The sequence below is a fragment of the Salmo salar genome, chromosome 17, assembly GCF_965601325.2.
Source record: "Salmo salar chromosome 17, fSalSal1, whole genome shotgun sequence".
NCBI lineage: Eukaryota > Metazoa > Chordata > Actinopteri > Salmoniformes > Salmonidae > Salmo > Salmo salar.
In genome coordinates this window covers 21,417,254-21,442,262 of record NC_138307.1, presented here as the reverse complement: position 1 = coordinate 21,442,262, position 25,009 = coordinate 21,417,254, and the positions used below count along the sequence as shown (strand labels likewise).

Below are 25,009 nucleotides of genomic sequence, written 5' to 3'. Positions count from 1 at the left end.
TGCTGCTGTGATGGCACACGGTTCTATTTCACCCAGTAGACATGGGAGTTTATCAAAATTGGATTTGTTTTCAAATTCTTTGTGGGTCTGTGTAATCTGAGGGAAATATGTGTCTCTATTATGGTCATACATTTGGCAGGAGGTTAGGAAGTGAAGCTCAGTTTCCACTTTATTTTGTGGGCAGTGTCCACATAGCCTGTCTTCTCTTAAGAGCCAGGTCTGCCTATGGCGGCCTTTCTCAATAGCAAGGCTATGCTCACTGAGTCTGTACATAGTCAAAGCTTTCCTTAAGTTTGGGTCAGTCACGGTGGTCAGGTATTCTGCCACTGTGTACTCTCTGTTTAGGGCCAAATAGCATTCTAGTTTGCATTTTTTTGTAAATTCTTTCCGGTATGTCAAGTAATTATCTTTTTCTTTTCTCACAATTTGGTTGGGTCTAATTGTGTTGCTCTCCTGTGGCTCTGTGGGGTGTGCTTGTGTTTGTGAACAGAGCCCCAGGACCAGCTTGCTTAGGGGACTCTTCTCCAAGTTCATCTCTCGGTAGGTGATGGCTTTGATATGGAAGGTTTGGGAATCGCTTCCTTTTAGGTGGATGTAGAGTTTAATGTCTATTTTCTGGATTTTGATAATTATCGGCCTAATTATGCTCTGCATGCATTATTTGGTGGTTTACGTTGTACACCGAGGATATCTCTCTCACACTCTCCCTCCCTCTCTCGCTCTCTCTCAATTCAATTCAATTTCAATTTAAGGGCATAATTGGCATGGGAAACATATGTTAACATTGCCAAAGCAAGTGAACTAGAAACTAAACAAAAGTGAAATAAACAATTAAATAAACCCCCCCCCTCTCTCTCTCCCTCCCTCCATCCCTCCCTCTCTCTCTCTCGCTCTCTCTCTTTCTCTGCCTCACTCTCCCCCTCTCTCTCCCTCCCTCTCGCTCTCCCCCTCCCTCCCTCCATCCCTCTCTCTCTCCCTTTCTCTCTCCTTCCCTTAGACTCCTGATTACATATTAACAGACCCTATGACTAGTGGGTTCTTCTGTCCAAGGTAAAGGTGTGTCTTTATCTAGATGGGGACTTGTATAAAGTCCTCTCCCTGCTTCCCTGCTTCCCACAGTGAGTTGTGAGACCTGTTAGTAAAGGAGAGAGGGACATTGTTGATGATGATGCTGGGTCTGGGGTCTGTTGGATTGGTTCTGTTATCTCTGGCTGTCCAGAGTGGACAGGGAGCCCAGGACAGGTGAGTCTGGGAGGGATACTGTAACTCTACTACAGTTAGTCTCCTATGAAGGATGACTTAACAAGTCAGACTAACAGGAATTTTATAAAAAATTCATACATCGGTAGCTGATTTACAACCAATTTATAACCACCAAACCAAGATGTATTCGTTCGATGTGCATACAGTATACAGTATGTGTGTGTCAATGTACAGTGCTGTCTGGAGTAGAGAGGAGACTACTGAGAGGAATTACTACACCAGGTACCACAATATGTCAGAGGTGAGAGAATACACACACACACACACACACAAAGAATGAGTGAGTCCTCACTGCATAGAGACACTGGTACTTCTCCCTATAGATTACAGCATGGATGGAGCAGATGAAGAGGGAGAACCCAGATGTTGTGTCCTCCATGGTCTACGGTCAAACCTATGAGAGGAGGGACATCACCTTACTGAAGGTTCTTCACCTCTCTCTCTCTTTCTCCCTCTCCCTCTCTCTCTCTTTCTCCCTCTCACGCTCTCTCTTTCTCTCTCTCTTTCTCTCTTTCTCTCTCTCGCTCTCTCCCTCCTTCCCTCTCTCTCCATTCACTGTCTTCAGAGTTCCCGGAAAGCCAGGGTGGTGGCACATACCTGACACTCTCTATAGACTACAGAGGAGTTCCTCTAGTCCAAATATACTGTGCAGAATCAGAAGCACAATAGGAGATGATGGCCACCACTCAGTTACTGAAAGATATAGAGCTTAGATGTACTTATCTCCTGTTGGTTGTTGTGTTGCAGATTGGTCTGAGTTCTACTGGGAGGAAGAAGGCTATCTGGATGGACTGTGGGATCCATGCCAGAGAATGGATTGCTCCTGCTTTCTGCCAGTACTTTGTCAGAGAGGTGTGTGTGTCCATTACAGTGAACATATCCTTGTTTCTGTCAGTACTGTGTCTAGGGGTGTGAGTACCAGTCATGGAAACCCCCTCATTGATTTCTACCAACAGATCCTGAGAACGTACAAAACCGACACCAAGGTGAATGAGATGATGAAAAATCTGGATTTCTACATCACACCAGTCTTAAACGTTGATGGCTACATCTACTCTTGGCATAATGAAAGTGTAAGTACTGATTAATGTTACTTCAGACCAGCTTTGACACATTCTGGGAAACTACTGGAAATCTTAGACATGGCTTTAATTCAAACATATCTACCTCACAGGTAGTGTGCATACAGTGTATGTCTACAACATCCAAGACATAATCTCACCCACCAGCAAGCTCTCTCTCTGTAGCAATTGAGCCTAGGAAAGAGGTTCAAATAACTAGACATGACAATATGCTAAGCTAGACTTACATGTAACAGCAGTGCCATCTATTGGCTTGGATGACATATTGTAACAGAAATATTATTGTTGACAGTATTATCACTCCAGTTAGTGACTAGTGGTTCTCATCTCTGTAGACTCGACTGTGGAGGAAGTCCAGATCTCCAGGAACAGGAGGCTGTACCTGCTATGGAACAGACCTCAATCGTAACTTCTACGCTAACTGGGGCAGTGAGTATGGTTCTTACTCTAAACCACACTCACTCTCACACACCAGGGTTGGGGTCAATTCCATTTCAATTCCATTGAATTCAGATAGTACACTGAAATTCCAATTCTCAATGCTTTTCAACATTTGGAATTGGAATTTGGTTTACTTCCTGAATTGACTGGAACTGAGATGGAATTGACCCCAACCCTGACACACACACATCCTAACTGTGTTTTCCTCTCCTGTCTGTGCAGTGGTTGGTGTCTCGACAGACTGCTGCTCTCAGACCTACTGCGGCACCAAGGCTCTCTCTGAGTCTGAGGCTCGGGCCGTCACAGACATGTTGGGGAAGATGAGGGAAGACATCCTGGCTTTCCTCACCATCCACTCCTATGGCCAGCTAATCCTGGTGCCCTACGGACACCCCAACATTTCAGCACCTAACTACGATGAGCTGGTACGCCTGTTCCACACACAAGTAGACCAGGTTTTTCAATTCTGCTTTTGGAGATGCACAGGGGTGCAATTTCTTTGACCCTAATAATGTATGTCTCTGTGTTGCCAGATGGAAGTGGGTCTGGAAGCAGCCAAGGCTATAAAGGCTGTCCATGGGATGGACTACACTGTAGGCACCTCACCTGATGTGCTGTGTAAGTAGTGAGGCTGAGAGGATATTGTGACTTCTAAGTGGCTGTAGTTACATGAATATCCTGTGCACTGTTTACAATTCAACAAATCCTTTCTTGTGTTTCTCTATTATTACAACCACTGGCCTATACTCTGTCTCCAGATGCCAACTCGGGATCGTCTCGTGACTTTGCCAGGCTGATCGGCATCCCGTTGTCTTTCACCTTTGAGCTGAGGGACAAGGGCGAACACGGCTTCGAGCTCCCAGAGGACCAGATCCAGCCCACCTGTGAGGAGGCCTATGCCGGAGCACACCACATCATCACCTACGCACACAACAAGGTCTTCTACAGCTATGCTGCCACCGTCACGGCAACACTGTGGACCACACTGCTGGCAGCCTGGGTCTCTAGCGCCACCGTGCTGTAAACTGGGAGAACTGCAGGAGTCAGGCCAGGAGATGGTGGCAGTTTTTCAGTATATTCAGAAATGAGACTTTGGACAAAAGTGATAAACTGTCAGATAGACTATATTAATCTGTTCAATCACTTATTTTATCAACTGTGCTTTGTTATTTGTTTCTCTACAATTCTTCTGTAAAATATGTTAAACGGTCGTTAAAAGTGACAAAACACAAACACGTTTGTACAGTAGTATATTTTGAATGAACATTTCAGTGATATAAATATACTCAACTGCTATGTATTGTTGTCGTAACGTCCTGCTTCTGTTACTGAGCCCCACGAGTTCAGTAAAGGTTCAGTTCAACATTAGATCAACCTCTCAGCTCCGGATCAAAGATTTTACTGTTTAACTTGATTAGATCTAGCAGCACCATTGTGTCCAGTTGCTTTCACCTCTGTCAGGTTTCTAGTTTTTATCGTCACGTGCCCAAGTACAGTGAAATACCTTTCTTGTTTGCTCGTTCCCAACAATGCGGTAATCAATATCAGTAGTACTATCATTTCTTTGTATAAAAAAGTAAAGTTGAACAAAAACACACTGTTCCTGGGTAGCAGAAGGCTATGTTGACCCCCTCTCCCCTGTCCATGCGTAGCTGAGGAGCATTAAAGGCGCTGCATGGTTAATCTGTTGTCTGCATTGGCCGTGCAGTATTTTCGGTGATACAGCCTCTGCAGAAGTCAGGGCATTCATACTTATTGCACTTCGCAGAGCTGTTGTGAGGGAAGTTGTCAAGGAAGTGAGTTTGTGTTCATAAAGGACTTCCCGCCCCACCTACTGTCAACCAATCATGTTAATGCAGAGCTATACGGACCCATCCGCATCGTTACAAAATTTGGGAGGCGCACAGTGATGTGGTACAGAGCTCAATTTGGCTTCTGTTTAGTTTAGTTTATTAATTTGACCATTTTAAAAAACAAGCACACATTAAACTTAAAAAGCCAAAAAGCCATAAACTTAAAAAGCACTTGAGTTAAATCATGGAGGATAACACACAAAGTCTGGGACTTATTTCCATTGTGGTCCTCTTGAGACAAGATGGCTAGACAAGATCGAACACAGTTAAACACAGTATGGCATTGAGATAATAAAAAAGAAAAACAAAGAAGAACATCTCTCTCATCGTTGTCGTTGCAGCATAGTGGTTATTCATATGGGCACAGAAGACATCAAACATATGTTTACTTTATTTTTAAAGCTGCCCAGAGAGGACGTCGTTTTTATGGGCAGAGGCAACTCATTCTATTCTGAAGCTCCAGTATACAAGAAAGTACCTTTCTCAGCATTACTCCTGAACCTGTATAAGCACACATTAGCAACACCTGATCTGGTGCTGTGATTATGTGCATCCCTAACACAGGGAAAGTAATCAGTTAGATATCTGGGCGCAGAACCATAAATACTCCTGTAAACCAAACCCAGTCTAATCTGGGACACCCTAGCCTCAACAGGCAGACAGTCTCTGAAAGCAGCTCCTGCCTATGGGAGTATGTGGACTCACCTTCAATACTAACTACCCTGATCAGCTTATTCTGGTCTATCTGGAGCTTCCCCTTCATAAGCTTAGATAAGCCCCCAAACCAGGAAGTACTAGTGTAGTCAAAATGGCATTGAATGAGGGCAGTGGCTAGCACTTTCATGGAGTCCTTATCAACATGACTCCAGATGCTCCGCAATTTGCATCACACCCTCCAAACAGAACTTCCTAACATTCTTTCGGATCAAGCATAAATGGGCTTTTAGTGCGTCTGAGATAATCACAGTCATCAGACTAGTGAGTTCTTCTGATCAAGGTAAAGGTGTGGCTTTACATATTTCTTTTATTACCACTAGTTCAGGGCCATTCTATCTTTCTTTTCTCTTTCTTGTAATGACATAACAGAGATAACAGAGATAACAGTTTCTTACATCATGTCTTTATCTAGATGTGGGGCTGCACATGTCTTCATCAAGATGGGGACGTGTATAAAGTCCTCTCCCTGCTGCCCAGGTGACTGATTTGACAGCTGGAAGACACAGTGAGTTGTGAGACCTGTTAGTAAAGGAGAGAGGGACATTGTTGATAATGATGCTGGGTCTGGGGTCTGTTGGATTGGTTCTGTTATCTCTGGCTGTCCAGAGTGGACATGGAGCCCAGGACAGGTGAGTCTGGGAGGGATACTGTAACTCTACTACAGTTAGTCTCCTATGAAGGATGACTTAACAAGTCAGACTAACAGGAATTTTATAAAAAATTCATACATCGGTAGCTGATTTACAACCAATTTATAACCACCAAACCAAGATGTATTCGTTCGATGTGCATACAGTATACAGTATGTGTGTGTCAATGTACAGTGCTGTCTGGAGTAGAGAGGAGACTACTGAGAGGAATTACTACACCAGGTACCACAATATGTCAGAGGTGAGAGAATACACACACACACACACACACACACACAAAGAATGAGTGAGTCCTCACTGCATAGAGACACTGGTACCTCTCCCTATAGATTACAGCATGGATGGAGCAGATGAAGAGGGAGAACCCAGATGTTGTGTCCTCCATGGTCTACGGTCAAACCTATGAGAGGAGGGACATCACCTTACTGAAGGTTCTTCACCTCTCTCTCTCTTTCTCCCTCTCCCTCTCTCTGCATTCACTGTCTTCAGCGTGCCTGGCCCTGGCTAGGTCAGTCTTACATGGAAACCACTAAATAGCTTTCATCACTAGTGTTCTTCTGCTTTGACTAGACCCAAGAGGCCAATGTCTGCAGCTCAATGGAGATCTCCTGTTGGTTGTTATGTTGCAGATTGGTCTGAGTTCTATTGGGAGGAAGAAGGCTATCTGGATGGACTTTGGGATCCACGCCAGAGAATGGATCGCTCCTGCTTTCTGCTAGTACTTCGTTAAAGAGGTGTGGACGTGTTTAACTATTCTTGTGGGGACCAGAAGTAAACGAACAAGAATAGTAAACAAACAAAAATTTAACCAACTGGGGACATTCTGTTGGTCCCCACGAGGTCATATGCTATTTCTAGGGGGTTTAGGGTTAAGGTTAGAATTAGTATTAGAATTAGGTTTAGGTGACAGGGTTACTTTTTGGGTTAGGAGCTAGGGTTAGGTTTAAGGTTCGATTTTTGGGTTAAGGTAAGAGGATGGGTTACGAGTTACGCAAAATAGGATTTTGAATGGGACTGAATTGTGTGTCCCCACAAGGTTAGCTGTACAACACATTGTGTGTGTGTGTGTGTGTGTGTGTGTGTGTGTGTACTATCATAGAAATGAAAGAGCATGAAGCAGTACTGGTGAGAATCTCCTCCTTGATTTCTACCAACAGATCCCGAGAACGTACAAAACCGACACCAAGGTGAATGAGATGATGAAAAATCTGGATTTCTACATCACACCAGTCTTAAACGTTGATGGCTACATCTACTCTTGGCATAATGAAAGTGTATGTACTGATTAATGCTACTTCAGACCAGCTTTAACACATTCTGGGAAACTACTGGAAATATGACAAATTGTGTCTTTAATTGTGTCACATCTCTGCCAGGTGTTATCAGTACAGTAAATAGTCCACAATAGACCTATACATGCTGGTACAATATATGAGTAGTCTTTACAAGTAACAAGAGCGCCATCTATTGGCTTGGATGACATATTGTAACAGAAATATTATTGTTGACAGTATTATCACTCCAGTTAGTGACTAGTGGTTCTCATCTCTGTAGACTCGACTGTGGAGGAAGTCCAGATCTCCAGGAACAGGAGGCTGTACCTGCTATGGAACAGACCTCAATCGTAACTTCTACGCTAACTGGGGCAGTGAGTATGGTTCTTACTCTAAACCACACTCACTCTCACACACCAGGATTGGGGTCAATTCCATTTCAATTCCATTGAATTCAGATAGTACACTGAAATTCCAATTCTCAATGCTTTTCAACATTTGGAATTGGAATTTGGTTTACTTCCTGAATTGACTGGAACTGAGATGGAATTGACCCCAACCCTGACACACACACATCCTAACTGTGTTCTCCTCTCCTGTCTGTGCAGTGGTTGGTGTCTCGACAGACTGCTGCTCTCAGACCTACTGCGGCACCAAGGCTCTCTCTGATTCTGAGGCTCGGGCCGTCACAGACATGTTGGGGAAGATGAGGGAAGACATCCTGGTTTTCCTCACCATCCACTCCTATGGCCAGCTAATCCTGGTGCCCTACGGACACCCCAACACTTCAGCACCCAACCATGAGGAGCTGGTACGCCCGCCCCCAAAAATAAGTTGTGTTGTAATAGACGGGTGTTTTAAAATGGGGATCAACAGGGGTGCACGTGTTTTCTGACCATGTTAACCTGCAGTCTGTCTCTGTGTTGCCGGATGGAGGTGGGCCTGGGAGCAGCCACGGCTATAAAGGCTGTCCATGGGATGGACTACACTGTAGGCACCTAACCTGATATCCTGTGTAAGTAAGGCTGAGGGAAGACAACGAGTCACCAAACACTGAAGTGAGCAATGCCTGGTTAATCCAATTTTATCAAGACCCACATCTTTACTCAGACACATGGCAATCCAATGGGAAGAGACTATACAAATACTGGCCTATAAAACTCTCTTTCTCTGTCTCCAGATCCCTTCTCGGGCTCGTCTCAGGACTTTGCCAGGCTGATCGGCATCCCGTTGTCTTTCACCTTTGAGCTGAGGGACAAGGGCGAACACGGCTTCGAGCTCCCAGAGGACCAGATCCAGCCCACCTGTGAGGAGGCCTATGCCGGTGCACACCACATCATCACCTACGCACACAACAAGGTCTTCTACAGCTATGCTGCCACGTCACAGCAACACTGCAGCCTGGGTCTCTAGCGCCATCCTGCTGTAAACTGGGAGAACTGCAGGAGTCAGATGAGACCCACTTATTTTATCAAGCGTGGTATGTTACTTGTGTCTTTAAAACTCTACTGTAAAACTGTTAAATTATCATCTACTTCTAATGTTACTTTTAATATTGACAAAACACATACAGGTTATTTGTAGTACAGTGTGTTTTGAATGAACTTTACAGTGATATAAATACACTCAAACTGTAATGATTTGTTGTCATAACTTCCTTCTTCTGTTAGATCCATGAGTTGTCCCCTCATAAGTCCAGCAACCGTTGCCATGTTTACCCAACCAAAGGTGCTGATCAACATTAGTTCAACCGTTACCATGTTTACCCAACTGCCTGACTTGATTAGGTCCTACAAAGCAGTTCTAATGTATGCGTCTTCTATCCCTGTGCTTCGCCCCTCTCTTCTCTGTTTCTGGGTAGCTGGAGTGTTATGTGGCGTTGAACGGCTGGAAGCCCTGTTGTCTCAGGCAGGCCAGAGGCAGGAAGAGTTGGTCCTCCTGAGGAAACTGGTCCCACCGTGTCCATGTCCAACCTGGGACAGACAGACAGAGAGGCAAAAATATCTACATAAACTCAGATACAAATCATTAACTTGCCAGTGTAGTAAATAGTGCAGGCCAAATACAGTAATACCATTGGAATTCCTGGGAACCTAGGAGACTGGGATAGCCAGGTTTCTCACCTTCATTTTTCTCTGGTTCGAGGTTGACTGGCTCTGCTGGGTAGCTCCTGTCCACTTCTCCTTGCATGATGATGGTGATGTAGTGGTACTGCTCACCGAGCTTGATGGAGTTCACCACGGATGCGAACCTGACTTCTTTTAGGCGCACTCCTGCCTCTTCCATCACCTCCCTGTGTGCGCATTCTTCCCAGGTCTCTCTTCAAATGAAAAAGACAACTATTGGTCAACTTTGATATCAAATGAATATCACACACTTGTTTACATTAGGAAATACTTAGCTACTCACCCAAATTCTAGATGACCGCCAGGTAGCTGATACGTTCCTTTGCCCATTGCATTTTTTCGCTTCCCTACGAGGACGTAGTTGGAGTGAGCTGAATCTGTGACAAGAACCCCTACTCCGACACCAGGGCGCTTGAGCAGTGGCGGTTCTAGAGCATTTCAACTGGGGGGGGGGCCAAGCTGGGGCCAGTTGTACTGTTAGAGGGGCCAGTTACATTAGACGTTATTATTGTCATATCGTTTTCTTCACTGCATTGCAGGCATTAGCAGGCAAAAGACCATGTTCCACATTGCCACTGTCTAATAATGGATGTAAAAAAAGAATGATAGCAAAAATTAGTTATGTAAAAATTATTTCATACTCCACATTTAGGGGGGCCACAAGGGGGTCCAAAATTGTTGTCACAGGGGCACTGCCCCCCCCCCCTCAACCGCTAGTGGCTTGGGGGGTCTGCAGTTTTGTGTCATCTCATCAAATCAGACCACTGTAATTCAGTTAGTAAAACTACTAGCAAATAGCGCTACTGTAAACACATGCTATGGCATATGCTCTTCTATCGTTTCAGGCAACTTCAACACGCACAGCTCCTCCTCAACAACGAACGGCTAACAGAAACTGCATAGCCTTGCCAACTATGTGAACAATGAAAAAGTGTCACATTAAAAAAAAATCTGAATTGATGGCAACATAAACACATCGCCTTATTAGGTGACACACAGTATACTAATACTGTTATGTATTTTGTGTGTGGCAGATATTTGCTTGCTGTTCACTCGTTTTGACTAGAAGGGAAAGTTTGTCAGAATTGACCAGAATGGGTTTTTCGTAGTAGGTTAGGAGAACTTACGCAGCAAGTTAGGATAATTAACGTAACGTAATTAGGTTAAGGTTCTGAAAAGGTTTAAGGTTAGCTAAAATCAGTGGTGTAAAGTACTTATGTAAAATTACTTTAAAGTACTACTTAAGTCGTTTTTTGGGGTATCTGTACTTTACTATTTATGACAACTTTTACTTTTACTTCACTACATTCCTAAAGAAAAGTATGTACTATTTACTTCATACATTTTCCCTGACACCCAAAAGTACTCGTTACATTTTGAATGCTTAGCAGGAGAGAAATGGTCCAATTCACACGCTTATCAAGAGAACATCCCTTGGTATGTTTCTGAATGTCTGAGTGTTGGGAGTCTGCCCCTGGCTATCCGTAAATAAATAAAAAACACGAACAATTGTGCCAACTAATTTGCTTAAAATAAGGAATTTGAAATGATTTACACTTTTACTTTTGATACTTAAGTACATTTCTGAAATTACATTTACTTTTGGTACCTAAGTATATTTCAAACCAAATACTTTTAGACTTTTTCTCAAGTAGTATTTTACTGGGTGACTTTAACTTGAGTAATTTCCTATTAAGGTATCTTTAATTTTACTCAATAATGAAAACTGCGTACTTTTTCCACCACTGGCTAAAATGCAAAAGAAACATCTACTTTTGTCGTCAATTTCACATAAACTGTATTCTATCTAGCCACAAACCTGTTCACTGCGCTCAAACACATCCTATCTGCTATTTTTCCCACAATGTGTTAATTTCCCGCGCTTTTGTAATATTTTGTAATGACATCATCGAAATAACGAGAGAAACGCCCATTTCATTTTAGACGCGGGTGCGCAGAGAAAATTCACCAATCGCTTCGTGGTAGGATTTCCACTGTCCAATAAGAAGAACACATATACCAAACACCTATCATCTACGTTTATCCCTATATATCTAACCAATCTACGAAGGGTAGCTTTGATAATAGAGGCCAATCAGAACCTGGGGTGTTTTGTGTCATGTGCCAGGGGTCGCAACGTCTGCCGGCTTTCCTTTCCGCGGTCTCTCTTGGCTGAGCGTTTTCTGGATCTCACTGCAATGGCGGAGCAGCAGCAGTTCTACATCTTGCTGGGCAACCTGATGAGCCCTGACAACGACATCAGGAAACAGTCCGAGGTAAACTCTCAAAATATACTGTCTAGGTCGATAGCACCGCGCTGAGGCTACTCGCTAGAGTTAGCCAATTTGCGATTAGCCCAGCCCACGTGTGAAGCCGAAGTGGACTAGTCTACGGCTTAGAAGCTAACGTTAACTAGTTGGCTAACAATGTAGCATGTGGAAATGGCACAATTCATTTATCCCATGAAACTTTGTTAGTAAGCAAGTCATTAAGGCTTCGTCAACGATTTTTAAAAGGCCATTCTATAGCTAGCTAACACTACAGTCGCGCTCATTTGGATTCAGCTAATTGGCTAGTTACATAGCTAGTTAGCAAGTTAGACACACATTGATATACACGTAACCTCAACGGTTACAGTAACTACTACTAGTTTAACTAACTATGCTTTAGGTAGTTAAATATTTTGGTTCCGCACCTGAAGACTTGAGAAATCGACCCGAGTAACGCTATCTAAAGCAACGTTAATCGACAATATAAAATTGTCGAGGGCCCCGGTCGGAAATGTAGCTAACGTTAGCTAGTTAGCCAGCTATGTTGCAATACATTTATAGTCCGAAACTACAAACTATTGTTAGTTAGCTCGCTTACTCCCTAGGTAATGTCAGCTGGTGTGACGATGCGTAACTTTAGTTATGAGCTGGCTAACAACCTAGTTAGTTGTACAGTCGTTACGTCCGCTAACTATCCTACATATATAACGGATTAGTCAGTCAGGACCTGTGGGCTTTTTGTTTCAGGTGCGATGTGTCGCAACTAGGTCGGTATCTAACACGATAACTAGTTAACGTTAGCTTGGTAAATATGTAAATATACAGGTCATATGAGTACGCCTGTATTAGCATGCGTGTAATCCACACATCTACTTGGTCAGCTGTGTCACTAGTTGGTAATCTTTATGGATAGCCTGGTCTCAGACTTTCTGACACTAGCTACCAGGATTAGCAACTAACGTTAATTATCTTGTTTCCCACGGACTAGACATACTTATCCGCGATCAAGCCGAGCTTGGGATCCGTAGCGCATTGTTATGGACGGTCTCTTCATCAGAGCTCTGGATTTGAGTTTCACTTGAATCTTATCGCACTCATCCCCCACCAGCGGTCAGCACTTTCCTTTATGAAAGACAATGAGTGTCTGCCGATGGTTAAGCTCATCGGAATCCTTTAGTCACACAGAGAGAACGTCATGGAGATCAGGATTATATCTACCAACCTACTGGACAGCAGGGATAGAATAAAACAAGTTTACATTCAATGAGTCCATTTGAAATACTGTCGTTGGTCAATGCTATGGGCATTGTAATCTACTGTGAAGATACTCTGAGCTAGATGAAATCGCACTCATTAGCTAAAACTATATATAGCGCCAATGATTCCAAACCATTCTGTGGTGGGCTTATGTGCTCTTAGTTGCTGACTGTCAAGGTTCCGGGTGCAGAAACTAAAAGATTAGATGCCACCTATGAACCAGAACTAATTCAGTTTTTTTTAGTTAGCAGGAATCTTGAAAAAAAGGCAGGTGGGGGGGGGTTGTCCTGGAGCATACATCCACATTGTTGGCGAGAGAGAATTTGCAGTGGCAGTCACAATTTAGCCCCCCCCCCCCCCCCCCCATGTCACCAAGCACCCAGCAACAGCCCTAGTGGCATAGTGTTAATAACCAGATGTCAGACAGCTGCCACATTATTTAACTAATGAGGAGCTTCTAGTTAGACTAATACGAGTTGTCATTCTAACTTCCTTTGCCCCAAGGGAGATTGAAATGAAGGGTTTGGAAAATCTGACACCCACACACCTCCGTTATCAGACAAATGGCTTTCAGGAGCACACGTTAATGCTTCCTCTAACTGACGCATTCTCTCTCTTTGCAGGAAGCTTATGACACCATCCCCGGTCAGACAAAGATCACATTTTTGCTGCAGGCCATCAGAGATGCAGCCTGCGCAGAAGAGGTTTGTTACATTTTAGTCATTTAGTAGACTCTCTTAACCAAAGCGACTTACAGAAGCAATTAGGGTCAAGTGCCTTGCTAAAGGGCACATCGGCAGATTTTTCTCCTTGTTGGCTCAGGGATTTAATCCAGCGACCTTTCGGTTACTGGCCCAAATGCTAGACTACCTGCTGCCCATTGTTGACTTTTAAAGATGAACAATGTCTCTGAGGGGGAGAATGAGTTCATGTAAACAAGTCTTGGAAGGAAATTTAGTCACAAGACAAAGCCTGTCACAGTACTTCTGTAGCCAAATTCTTATTGCGTAATACTGTTGTCGTGCAGCACCCATTCTATCCTAGGAATCCTGTAGTCATTTCAGCTTCCGGAAGTAGTCCTTTTGCATTGCATCAGCTCAGATACCCTGTTTTGATGCGCTAACACCAACCTGCACAGTAATAGTGTAATAACTCAGACATGGCAGTTGTCGCGTCACTTTGGTCATGCTGCCCTGCTCGGATGTTGCTGACAAATGCCAGATCTTACAACTCCTGGATAGGCATTTTACTTCGGATAACCCCACATAAGTTATAGCAATCTGGTACCTGACAGCATAGTCGATGTGGTACGTAACCATTGGTCGACGCGTGCAGCGTCTGAGTAGGGGAACATGACCAGTGTGACAGTGATGTCGTCCTCTTGACATTTATTCAGATTAGGGTGTGATTGCTGAGCAGCATCTGTTAGCTGTTCCTCTGTCTGCGTCACAAATGGTACCCTATTCCCTATATAGTGCACTACTTTTGACGATGGGCCCTGGTTAAAAGTAGTGCACTGGGTGGCCTGGCCCTCCATGCCCCTCTCTCGTGACAGTATTTATAGAGCTGTGAAACGGGAGCAGGACAGGGAACCCGACCGGGAACAGCATACCTCTGCTGCTTACTTGAAATGTTTAGGTCTTTGTTTCAGAGAGCCAGGCTTTGCTCAGGGTATGTCATTGTGTCGATATCAGGCGTATGTTGAGACAAGTTGTTTTGCTTTTCCAATTGTCCCTTTGGGATATCTACATGGCAGGGTTAAGGACTGGTCGCCAAGGAAGACTTATTATGGCACACCTTTGAATGACTGAAATGGTGGACTTTAATCGTTTTAAACTTTGTTTGATCAAATGGAGGCATTGACCTCTGGTGTAACCATGAAATGTGTCCCCCAGGTCAAGACTATGGCGGCGGTGTTGCTACGTCGGCTGCTGTCGTCCTCCTTCGAGGAGATCTACCCCGGCCTGACGGTGGACATGCAGACGGCCATCAAGACAGAGCTGGTCACCAGCATCCAGACAGAGGCCTCGCCCAACATTCGCAAGAAGGTCGCCGACATTGCTGCAGAGCTCTGCCGCAACCTCCTAGGTTGGTTAGGGGACAGTTGAGGGGGATCTGCAGTTGACATCTTGGTCAATGCATAACCTTGGTGGTTTTCACTGTTTAAAACTATGAAGCACTTTGGCTGTGTCCTCTTGGGGAGTGATATGGACAGGCTCAGTCTGGTATACTACATTCTCTTGTCTTTACATGGTTCCTCTAGATGATGATGGAAACAACCAGTGGCCAGAACTCCTCAAGTTCCTGTTTGACTCGGTCAACTCTGACAACGTTGGCCTGAGAGAGGCCGCCCTGCATATATTCTGGTAAGAAACCCAACCCAATACCCCCCAAGACTTCAGGATTTATTCTGAAAACAAAGTATTAATGACTATTTGTTGATCTGTGTTCTTCTACGATGACGTGAGTATAGCGTAAGCTTTGCGTATGCAGCCTTTGTCATAACTCCCACTATGCTCTGGTTTTCCTCTGTAGGAACTTCCCAGGTATCTTTGGCAACCAGCAGCAGCACTACATGGAGGTGATCAAGAGGATGCTGCTCCAGTGTATGCAGGACCAGGAGAACCCACAGGTGAGTGCCATGCAGGGCTAACACTCCACACCTCCATTTGAATAGAAAATGCTAACTCTGCAGACACGGTTTCAGCTTTCAGTCACTCCAGCTCCTGTCTTGGAAGGATAGATGAAGGATAACTCTAGTCTTGTCTAAACTACTTTGACCTGAACTGGTCTTCAAGTGGTAGTCATTCAGTCTCCCTTATTCTCTCCCCCCCCCCTGTAGATCCGTACCCTAGCTGCCCGCGCTGCAGCCTCCTTCGTCTTGTCCAACGAGGGCAACGCTGCCCTGCTGAAGCACTTCTCTGACCTGCTGCCAGGCATCTTGCAGGTGAGACAAGCCCCCACGTCTGCTCTGGGGAAATTGGCTTCTTCCAGTCAAATCACTAACAGATGTACCCTTAATAATGAATCCTTTTCAGATTCATCTCTAGATGTGATGTAGCTTTACCCATTCTGCTGGTGTAACGGTCTCTGTTAAGGCGGTGAACGAGTCGTGCTACCAGGGAGATGACTCCGTGCTGAAGTCTCTGGTTGAGATAGCTGACACGGCCCCCAAGTACCTGCGACCCAACCTGGAGGCCACCCTGCAGCTCAGCCTGAAGCTGTGTGCTGACACCACCCTGACCAACATGCAGAGGCAGCTAGCCCTGGAGGTTATCGTCACGCTGTCCGAGACTGCCGCCGCTATGCTGAGGAAACACACTGCCATCGTGGCATCCAGCGGTGAGTGATGGACGAACCGCCCTGTCGCATCACCCCAGTCTGCTGTCTGAGGTGTACTGATTCACGTTTTCTCTCATGCCAGTGGAGATGCAGACAATCTATGTTCTCTTCAGAGGTAAACTGGATGCAGCTAAAGGAAATGTCCTTTTGGGAAGTGTCTAAATCAACTCACTGCTGTGTACTGTAGCACTTCAAAGTGCTATTTCAGTCTGACTCCTTTTGACTGCAGGCTAAAAATGCAACTGAATAGCTGTTTGAACAGTTTATTTTCTCATTTGAGGGTTGTTTCAGCAGCAGAAGTTAGCATTTAGTTTGGAGGTTTGTCACTATTGGGTAGTTTAGTCCAAATGTAGAAAAGTATTTGTAGTTTGCTGTTGACTAAGTGTTCACCATAGTTTGTGTCCTCAGAAGTGCTCACAGTAAAGTCAGTGATGTATTGGTGTGGTGTTTGTCTGTGCAGTTCCCCAGATGCTGGCTATGATGGTGGATCTGGAGGAGGACGAGGAGTGGTCTATGGCTGATGAGCTGGAGGACGATGACTTTGACAGGTACAGCCTAGCTACTATAGAAATGGAATGAATAGAACGGGCGTCCCCATTCAAGTCAATGGTGTCATGGTGGGTGGTCTGGTGGCCATTGCAAGGCTACTCATAGAGGAGCTAAGCAGGAAGTGTACCATCAATCTGTGCTGTGGTTTGATTCAACTGACATTACAACAAATGCATACCATTGCATGAGCCACATCAATTAGCATAATTTGAATAAACATTCTGCATTACCATGGAAATTATTGCATCACAATACCAGGCAGCCATTGTGAATGTACCCATAAGTTTACCAGTCAAATTGCTAGGGTTAGAGGTTCCAAGCCTGTTCTATTCATTCCATCTCTGTCAGCTACATCACATGCACACAATCGTCAACTGGTACAGCCTACAAAACCTGTATTTCCTGCACTGCTGATGAAACATACTGCAAGATAATTTACCCCAGCAAAAATGGTTATAGCGTGTACAAACAGTTCAAAGGTGATTTGTGGAAGGCATAATCTGTCCATGGAAATATAGGATGGGGTTGTGAACTTGTTGTATTTTTGCGTGGGTTTCACAGCAATGCAGTTGCAGGAGAGAGTGCTCTGGACCGAATGGCCTGTGGGCTGGGAGGAAAGATGGTGCTGCCCATGATCAAACAGCACATCATGACTATGTTGCAGAACCGTACGTCTTATCTTTGATTTCAAACACTACTACATCTGTCATATCCAGAACCACTAACTGCATATTGTAGACCCTCTTCGACATGGCCTCGGTCATGAGGATCATGTACCATAGGGTGGCAGGTATGACCCAGCTGTGATGTTACCTAGCAACACCTCAGTAACTGTATGTTTGTGTGTCAGCTGACTGGAAGTACCGCCACGCCGGCCTCATGGCTCTGTCTGCCATCGGGGAGGGCTGCCACCAACAGATGGAGGCCATCCTCAACGAGATCGTCAGCTTCCTGCTACTGTTCTGTCAGGACCCTGTGAGTTTATTCAACCAATCAAATGCCTTCATATATAATATACGTGCCGTCTAGCACACACTTTGATCCAAAGCGACTTAGTCATGCGTGCGTAACTTAAGTATGGGTGGTCGCGGGAATCAAACCCACTATCATGGCGTTGCAGGAAAACCCCTGCTGTACCTACTGAGCTACAGTCTGTAAAGACCTTTTACATCAGCAGTTGTCACAAAGTACTTTAATTTGGTTTAATCTGTTTAACGTTGAAGTTGTGGTTTCTCTCTGATGTGATTTGTTGTTGACCCTTTGTCTCTGTTTCCAGCACCCCAGAGTCCGCTATGCTGCATGCAACGCCATCGGGCAGATGGCCACCGATTTCGCCCCCACCTTCCAAAAGAAATTCCACGATAAGGTATAATGGATTTTTCCACTCAAACACTGTTTGTCAAACTGGATTATGAGAACACATTCATTGTTTTAAATGGGCACTTTCTTTACAAGAGGTGGTAGAACTGGCAGTGTCAAACAGGGTCTTAGGCCTGCGCAGCTTATCGAACTCATCACTGATGCAAATGTATATTTGTCAGCTTACCTTTGACCCTGTGCCCTCCTCTCACCAGGTGATCTCTGCCCTACTGCAGACCATGGAGGACCAGACCAACCCCCGTGTCCAGGCCCACGCTGCTGCGGCCCTCATCAACTTTACTGAGGACTGTCCCAAGTCCCTCCTGATCCCCTATCTGGACAGCCTGGTCCAGCACCTACATGTCATCATGGTGGCTAAACTACAGGAGGTCTGTCTGTCAATGTGTGCTGTTTTTCTGTCTTACAGTATATGTATTAAAAACATTTCAACCTACAAGGTATTTCTCTGCGACAGTCCTCTATGGTTTAGCAGTAAGACCTTTTGGACATTAAAGGTCTGTTCTCCACCACGGGGTTCTCTCGCTGTAGGAATCTGTTAATGTCAGACTACATTTACTATCTATGTATTTGATGTCGTTGAAGGTGCTTTGGTAACACTCAATCTTTGTTGATTTCAAACATGTCCGTCTAATCTGTTTTGCAGCACAAACCCTTATCAGACGTACGTCTTTGTTAATGGGCCTTGGTAGGTCATGATCAATGACCATGTTAACTTGTGAATGCTTTAAGCCACTGAATTACTCATCAAGGCAATAACCTAATAAAGCCCTTTGTCCACCGTCCCAGCTGATCCAGAAGGGTACCAAGCTGGTTCTGGAGCAGGTGGTGACGTCCATAGCGTCTGTGGCGGACACGGCTGAGGAGAAGTTTGTTCCCTACTATGACCTGTTCATGCCCTCCCTCAAACACATCGTGGAGAACGCCGTGCAGAAGGAGCTGAGGCTGCTCCGAGGGAAGACCATCGAGTGTATCAGCCTCATCGGCCTGGCTGTCGGCAAGGACAAGGTACACACCCCACACACTGCTTTGTCTACCAGGTGTTCAGTACATGTTTCTTATGCAAGAGGATTTGTCACACACCAAGCATTGCATACATGCTCAATAATTGTACGTTAGGTGTTAAATCTCCTCTCCATCCATTTTGTATTTGTCTGTTTGGTGAAACGTTGACTGATTGCCCTTCTGTCTCAGTTCATGCCTGATGCGTCAGCTGTGATGCAGCTGCTGCTGAAGACCCAGACCGACTTCAATGACCTGGAGGATGACGACCCACAGGTACGTTTACAGATAGACATGTGTTGTCTAAAATGGATATGATTATCCATGAGAACGGAGGAATGTTGTCTGCTCTAATTGTTGCATTTCTATCTGCATCGTTTTGGGAACTGAACTGCTGGGTTATGTTCAGTAGAGAACACTGTAGTGAAAGGTTTTGCAACCGAAATCAAATCTGTTATTGGACACGGTCTGGTAGTGCCTCCCCGTTGTTCCTGTTAATTTTTTTTTACTGTAGTTTATTTAGTAAATATTTTCTTAAATCCCAAAAAAGGCAGTTTAATTGGCGCGCTTGATTCAATCCGCCTGTTTCCCTCGTTCAAAATGCATACAAAGGAAACCCAAAAGTTACCAATAAACTTCGTCCAAGTCAAACAAAGTTTCTAATCAATCCTCAGGTACCCTAATATGTAAATAAACTATAAAATTTAAGACAGAATAGTATGTTCCTTACCGGAGATAAATAACGAAGTGCGCACCCTCATCCACGCGTGCCACAATACTACAGTCATAATGAGAGCCACCTAGAAAAACTACAAGTCCTAGCTCATTTTTCAAAAAACAAGCATGAAACTCTTTCTAAAGACTGACATCTAGTGGAAGCCCTAGGAGCTGCAATCTGGGAGGTATTTCTTTGATTTTCCCATTTAACAAGCATTTGAATGGGCAGACACCAAAAAGAAAAAAACATCTGGATGGATTCTCCTTGGGTTTTTGCCTGCCATATCAGTTCTGTTATACTCAGACATTATTTTAACAGTTTTAGAAACTTCAGTGTTTTCTATCAAATGTTACCAACTCTATGCATATCCTAGCTTCTGGGCCTGAGTAACAGGCAGTTTACTTTGGGCATGTCAAGTTTTCTCCATACTGAACGAACCCCTGGTTGTCTGTTCCCTCAGATCTCCTACATGATCTCAGCCTGGGCAAGGATGTGTAAGATCCTGGGGAAAGAGTTCCAGCAGTACTTACCTGTGGTCATGGGACCCCTAATGAAGACTGCCTCCATCAAGCCAGAGGTGGCCCTCCTGGACAGTAAGTTCTACGCTGGTTGAATGTTGGGATTGATTTTGGTATCACAGACTCTTATAGAACAATGCAGAGTTTCCAGTCACTATAGAATCTCAATTATTGAAGTCTAAACCTGATGGAAATGCAATTCAACTGGCTTGCTACGCTTGTGGGAAGGGTAGTGTCCTGTGGCTAACTAAGCCTTTTCTACTGGCTTCCCTCCCCAGCCCAGGACATGGAGAACATGTCAGAGGATGACGGATGGGAGTTTGTGAACCTGGGAGACCAGCAGAGTTTCGGCATCAAGACAGCCGGGCTGGAAGAGAAGGCCACCGCCTGCCAGATGCTGGTGAGACTGGGGGAGGGGCAGTGCTGCTCACACAGACGGCTAACTTCATTTAAACATGGCTGCCATATTGCTTTAGATTTGGAGTCATTTCCAGTTTAGGGATTAGATGAATTTCCATTTTCATCCTGGACGCTACCCAAACTCTGCTTTCAGGCTAACCCTGACTCCCTCCCAAGACAAAAAAAACTGTCTTGCATTTTAATTAACTCAGCAGTTCTTCTTTCTTAAAGCCTGTCCCTGTGTTCTCCAGGTGTGCTATGCCAAAGAGTTGAAGGAAGGGTTTGTAGAGTACACAGAACAGGTGGTCAAGCTGATGGTTCCTCTGCTCAAGTTCTACTTCCACGATGATATCCTTTTAATGGGAGCGCTCTCTACGTGTTGGACGTCATGTGCTCTATTGAAGACTGTTGTTGGCTGGGCTGTCTGTGGTAGGTCTCAATGGGACTGTGGTTGGTCCTTGACTGTCCTGTCTACGTGTGCGGGTGGCAGCAGCAGAGTCCATGCCCCTGCTGCTGGAGTGTGCGCGGGTACGAGGCCCAGACTACCTCACACAGATGTGGCACTTCATGTGCGACGCCCTCATCAAGGCCATTGGCACAGAGCCAGACTCGGATGTCCTATCAGAAATCATGCATTCGTTTGCCAAGGTAACCAACCCCCATCCCACATATGCTCTGATTATATTTTCTGTCGAATGTAGCATTTCCACACAAATTCACATCCTATGAATTGAAGTTGTATTTAATTTGATGTGGAAAGATGCTGACTGTGGTTGCCCTCCAGTGTATTGAGTTAATGGGAGAGGGCTGCCTGAACAATGAGCACTTTGAAGAGCTGGGAGGGATCCTGAAGGGGAAGCTGGAGGAACACTTTAAGAACCAGGAGCTGAGACAGGCCAAACGACAGGACGAGGACTACGACGAGGGGATGGAGGAAACTTTACAAGACGAGGTGAGCGTTTCTCACGACGGACCTTCTGAGCATTTTAATTAATTGTTAGATGCAGAGTAATGTGGCTTGGTGTTTAAATGTTCAAGTTTACAGCAATAGTGACTGCACTGATGTGAGCCATGTCAAGTTTGTACTTTGTCTGATAGTGTATTCACACCTGACTTTGTTAGGGGATTCTTCAGCTTTAGAATCAATCAACATATTTCTGTCTTGCATGATGCGTTTCTGCATGAACCAACTGTTCTGTTCCCATTTCCCCGGCAGTGTTTCCTACCATGTGATTGTTGTGTTCTCTGCAGGATGAAAACGATGTGTACATACTGACCAAAGTGTCAGACATTTTGCACTCTGTGTTCAGCAGCTACAAGGAACAAGTGCTGCCGTGGTTTGAGCAGCTTCTGCAGCTCATCGTACAGCTCGTGGTGAGGATCGTTCCAACAGTCACTCCAACGGACAAACATTAACATGGTCCTGGGTTGTGTTCATTAGGGCACACCGTAACAAAACCTAGTGGAAAACTAGCATTTCCAGTCTTCGCTGTCAGTTGTCTTCTATTTGGTGCCTAATGAACACGACTATGTAGGTGGGGTCACATTGGTGTGCCACACCATGTAGGATTTAATCAACAGAAGCTTGGTACTGTTGTCGTCACAGAGCTGATCTTTGACCTCTTGCTGTTGTCTCCAGTGTCCTAGCAGGCCGTGGGCAGACAGGCAGTGGGGTCTGTGCATCTTTGACGACGTGGTCGAGCACTGCAGCCCCTCTTCCTTTAAATACGCTGAACTCTTCCTGCGGGCCATGGCCCTGTCGCTGTGTGACACCAGCCCCGAAGTGAGACAAGCTGCAGCCTACGGCGTGGGAGTCATGGCTCAGTACGGAGGAGAGAACTACCGACCCTTCTGCACCGGTACCTGACACAATCAGGGTCATGTTATCTAGCCATTTAGTGCCCTCAGAGTATGTATTCACACCCCTTGACTTGTTACACTTTGAGTTACAAGGTGGGATTGAAATGCATCTTATTTTTTTAATACAACAATATGTTGTAGTTGAGTTATGAATACTTTCTGAAGGCACTCTGTATTAATCTAGGAAGCTGTCTTTCACTTCAGATTGATTCATCTAATTTGATTACATTGAACCTAGTCAGTAGTCAAATCATGCTCTAGACTTGCTCACTTGGCTACAGCCCACTATGGATAGCCTGCTTGTTGCACTGTCGACATGCGTCCCTTGACATTTGTCTCTCTGCCCTCTCCTGACTGGTTATCCTCTCTTCTCCAGAGGCCCTGCCCACGCTGTTGGGAGTGATCCACTCTCCAGACGCCAAGGTCAAGGAGAACGTCAACGCCACGGAGAACTGCATCTCAGCCGTGGGCAAGGTCATGAGATTCAGGCCTGAGTGTGCCAATGTCAACGAGATCCTTCCCCATTGGCTCTCCTGGCTGCCACTCAACGAAGACAAGGAGGAAGCCGTGCACACCTTTGACTTCCTTTGTGACCTTATCGAAAGGTGGGGGACTGACTTTAATATTACTGATTAGGTTTGTGTTCATAAGCACCGGACGGCAGGAAACTGACATACTGGGAGTGGTCTAATGCAACTTGACCAATAAGACATTTTATTTAGTGTTCTGTTGCTTAGCGTTTAGACATTTTCCATTGTGTCGCCTAATGAACATGAGCCAAGTGTTGCAGTTGATATGTCTATGGTATAGATGTCCTTTGTTAATAATGAATTTTCCTCCCAACAGCAACAATCCTATTGTCCTCGGACCAGACAATGCAAATCTGCCCAAGATATTCCAGATCATTGCTGAAGGGGTCGCCAACGAGTCGGTCAAGAGTGAGGACGCGTGCAGCAAGAGATTGGCAAATGTCATCCGCCAAGTACAGGTCAGTGATTGCTCTACTTGCCGAAGTTACATTCAATCTAGAAACTTCTGCTTTTGATTGAGGAAAGTGTTAAGGAATATTGTCTTGCACCAAGGTTAATTTGAAACACCTTGTCAGTTCCCACATTGAAATGTCCTAGGTCTAGTAGTCAGTCAGCAGTTTCTTCATCTCTAAAAGCTTCTTGTGTTCCTCTACCCCCCCCCCCCCCCCCCCCAGGGATCTGGAGGACTGTGGACACAGTGTGTAACGATGCTGAATGAGACTCAACAGAAGGCCATCCAGGACCTCCTCAACACCGCTTGAGAAGCCTTATCCCCTTCCTTTGTTTGTTGGAAAGCAACGATACCATGTTTAAACATCTAGCTCCTGGATCTCCTCCTTCCTAGATCACCACCTCCCTACCTCCTTTTCCATCTCTGATCTGTAGTGTGTGTGTGGACTTCACTGCAGCCTCCTGCCGCCCCCCTCCCTAGTCCCTCAGTCTCCCCTGCACTCAACTAACTGTAGGGACCAGGTTGGTTTGTCTGTGAGCGACTGTCAATGAGACCCTGCCCCCTCCAGAGGATGACCCCTTCCATTTAAGTCACTAATGTGTTTACGCCCACTGGAGCGGTCTATACCCTCTTTTCCTGAATCCTGACGGTTGGAGTGTTGTTGGCCTCACCTGCACAAAGGGAAAACAAATGAACCCAAGTATTATTAGTTTCTTCATCCTGTTAAACTGTTCAGAATTATCTGGTCTCTTGACGAAATTGACTTGACCCTTTCCACGACAAGTTTAACCTGGTGTAGTTGTGCTCTGTGGAACCATGTGAAAATGTCATGTTTACCCAGGTGTTAAACTCCTAGAAGTGTCAGACTTGGTAGCACCCAGCCGCTGTATGAGGAGTCTTAACTGGGGACTAGGAGTGTGTACATGTCATGGGGTGACCTGCCTCTATGAATCATTTTTTTTGTTTTCTCTTTCTGACGGAGCCCCACAGTGGCACCTGGAGGAAACGGCCTCCGTATGCCGTCGGCTCACTGATCTGAATCTGTCTATTCTCAAGACTAACAGCATGTGTCAACACCAGCTCTCCTTTAATAAATGAGTGAGAGGAAATCATGATTGTCTGTCTGGGAGATTTAAAACAAACCCTTTTTTAGGTGTTTTCCTTTCCCTGAAACCCTGTAGAATGAGAAGTTGGTTTAGGATTAAGTACCTTTGCCACAATGTGCTGGGTTATTGACATGTAGAAGCATGGAATAGAATTTCTTAACGTGTGCCACCATCCTCAGCTAAAATTTGGTTTAGAACCTTAGCACCCCTGCAGGTATTTGGTG

The 25,009-nt window shown here is 45.0% G+C and overlaps 3 protein-coding genes and 1 pseudogene across 4 annotated transcripts; 3 read left to right on the top strand and 1 right to left on the bottom strand.

The window, feature by feature from the left end:
• The first annotated feature begins 1,057 nt into the window (after nucleotides 1-1,057).
• On the top strand, nucleotides 1,058-4,086 carry LOC123728180 (carboxypeptidase O-like). The gene is made up of 9 exons (XM_045699243.2): nucleotides 1,058-1,242; nucleotides 1,438-1,504; nucleotides 1,587-1,688; nucleotides 2,011-2,115; nucleotides 2,220-2,336; nucleotides 2,681-2,774; nucleotides 3,009-3,211; nucleotides 3,320-3,404; nucleotides 3,545-4,086. The coding sequence occupies exons 1-9, from the start codon at nucleotides 1,163-1,165 to the stop codon at nucleotides 3,808-3,810; spliced, it is 1,119 nt and encodes a 372-aa protein (XP_045555199.1). The 5' UTR covers nucleotides 1,058-1,162; the 3' UTR covers nucleotides 3,811-4,086.
• Nucleotides 4,087-5,767: 1,681 nt separating this feature from the next.
• LOC106575699 (carboxypeptidase O-like) lies at nucleotides 5,768-8,917 on the top strand (annotated as a pseudogene). The gene is made up of 9 exons (XR_014381137.1): nucleotides 5,768-5,985; nucleotides 6,181-6,247; nucleotides 6,336-6,437; nucleotides 6,636-6,740; nucleotides 7,164-7,280; nucleotides 7,561-7,654; nucleotides 7,889-8,091; nucleotides 8,217-8,295; nucleotides 8,461-8,917. The product of XR_014381137.1 is annotated as a carboxypeptidase O-like (transcript).
• Nucleotides 8,813-11,346, bottom strand: LOC106575705 (nucleotide triphosphate diphosphatase NUDT15). The gene is made up of 3 exons (XM_014152355.3): nucleotides 9,690-11,346; nucleotides 9,404-9,600; nucleotides 8,813-9,253 (listed from the first exon to the last, which is right to left on the bottom strand). Exons 1-3 carry the CDS (start codon nucleotides 9,734-9,736, stop codon nucleotides 9,150-9,152), a joined length of 348 nt encoding a protein of 115 aa, XP_014007830.1. The 5' UTR covers nucleotides 9,737-11,346; the 3' UTR covers nucleotides 8,813-9,149.
• A 132-nt stretch (nucleotides 11,347-11,478) lies between these two features.
• kpnb3 (karyopherin (importin) beta 3) lies at nucleotides 11,479-24,788 on the top strand. Its single transcript, XM_045699238.2, has 24 exons — nucleotides 11,479-11,682; nucleotides 13,557-13,637; nucleotides 14,829-15,021; nucleotides 15,197-15,299; nucleotides 15,469-15,565; nucleotides 15,776-15,880; nucleotides 16,032-16,275; nucleotides 16,736-16,823; nucleotides 17,386-17,492; nucleotides 17,675-17,799; nucleotides 18,101-18,190; nucleotides 18,399-18,572; nucleotides 18,991-19,209; nucleotides 19,396-19,479; nucleotides 20,382-20,514; nucleotides 20,718-20,839; nucleotides 21,090-21,186; nucleotides 21,314-21,486; nucleotides 21,623-21,790; nucleotides 22,090-22,212; nucleotides 22,478-22,697; nucleotides 23,075-23,303; nucleotides 23,545-23,686; nucleotides 23,903-24,788. The coding sequence occupies exons 1-24, from the start codon at nucleotides 11,605-11,607 to the stop codon at nucleotides 23,987-23,989; spliced, it is 3,282 nt and encodes a 1,093-aa protein (XP_045555194.1). The 5' UTR covers nucleotides 11,479-11,604; the 3' UTR covers nucleotides 23,990-24,788.
• Nucleotides 24,789-25,009: the final 221 nt, after the last annotated feature.

Bases quoted from the DNA above. Each gene is read 5' to 3' on its own strand.
- LOC123728180 (XM_045699243.2), top strand. From the start codon at position 1,163: ATGATGATGCTGGGTCTGGGGTCTGTTGGATTGGTTCTGTTATCTCTG. The intron at 1,689-2,010 runs GTTCTTCACCTC...GTTGTGTTGCAG, and splicing joins GGGACATCACCTTACTGAAG to ATTGGTCTGAGTTCTACTGG. The intron at 3,212-3,319 runs GTACGCCTGTTC...CTGTGTTGCCAG, and splicing joins CACCTAACTACGATGAGCTG to ATGGAAGTGGGTCTGGAAGC.
- LOC106575705 (XM_014152355.3), bottom strand. From the start codon at position 9,736: ATGGGCAAAGGAACGTATCAGCTACCTGGCGGTCATCTAGAATTTGG. The intron at 9,601-9,689 runs GTGAGTAGCTAA...TTTCATTTGAAG, and splicing joins GGCGGTCATCTAGAATTTGG to AGAGACCTGGGAAGAATGCG. The intron at 9,254-9,403 runs GTGAGAAACCTG...TGTCTGTCCCAG, and splicing joins CGAACCAGAGAAAAATGAAG to GTTGGACATGGACACGGTGG.
- kpnb3 (XM_045699238.2), top strand. From the start codon at position 11,605: ATGGCGGAGCAGCAGCAGTTCTACATCTTGCTGGGCAACCTGATGAGC. The intron at 11,683-13,556 runs GTAAACTCTCAA...CTCTCTTTGCAG, and splicing joins ACATCAGGAAACAGTCCGAG to GAAGCTTATGACACCATCCC. The intron at 22,213-22,477 runs GTGAGGATCGTT...TGTTGTCTCCAG, and splicing joins AGCTCATCGTACAGCTCGTG to TGTCCTAGCAGGCCGTGGGC.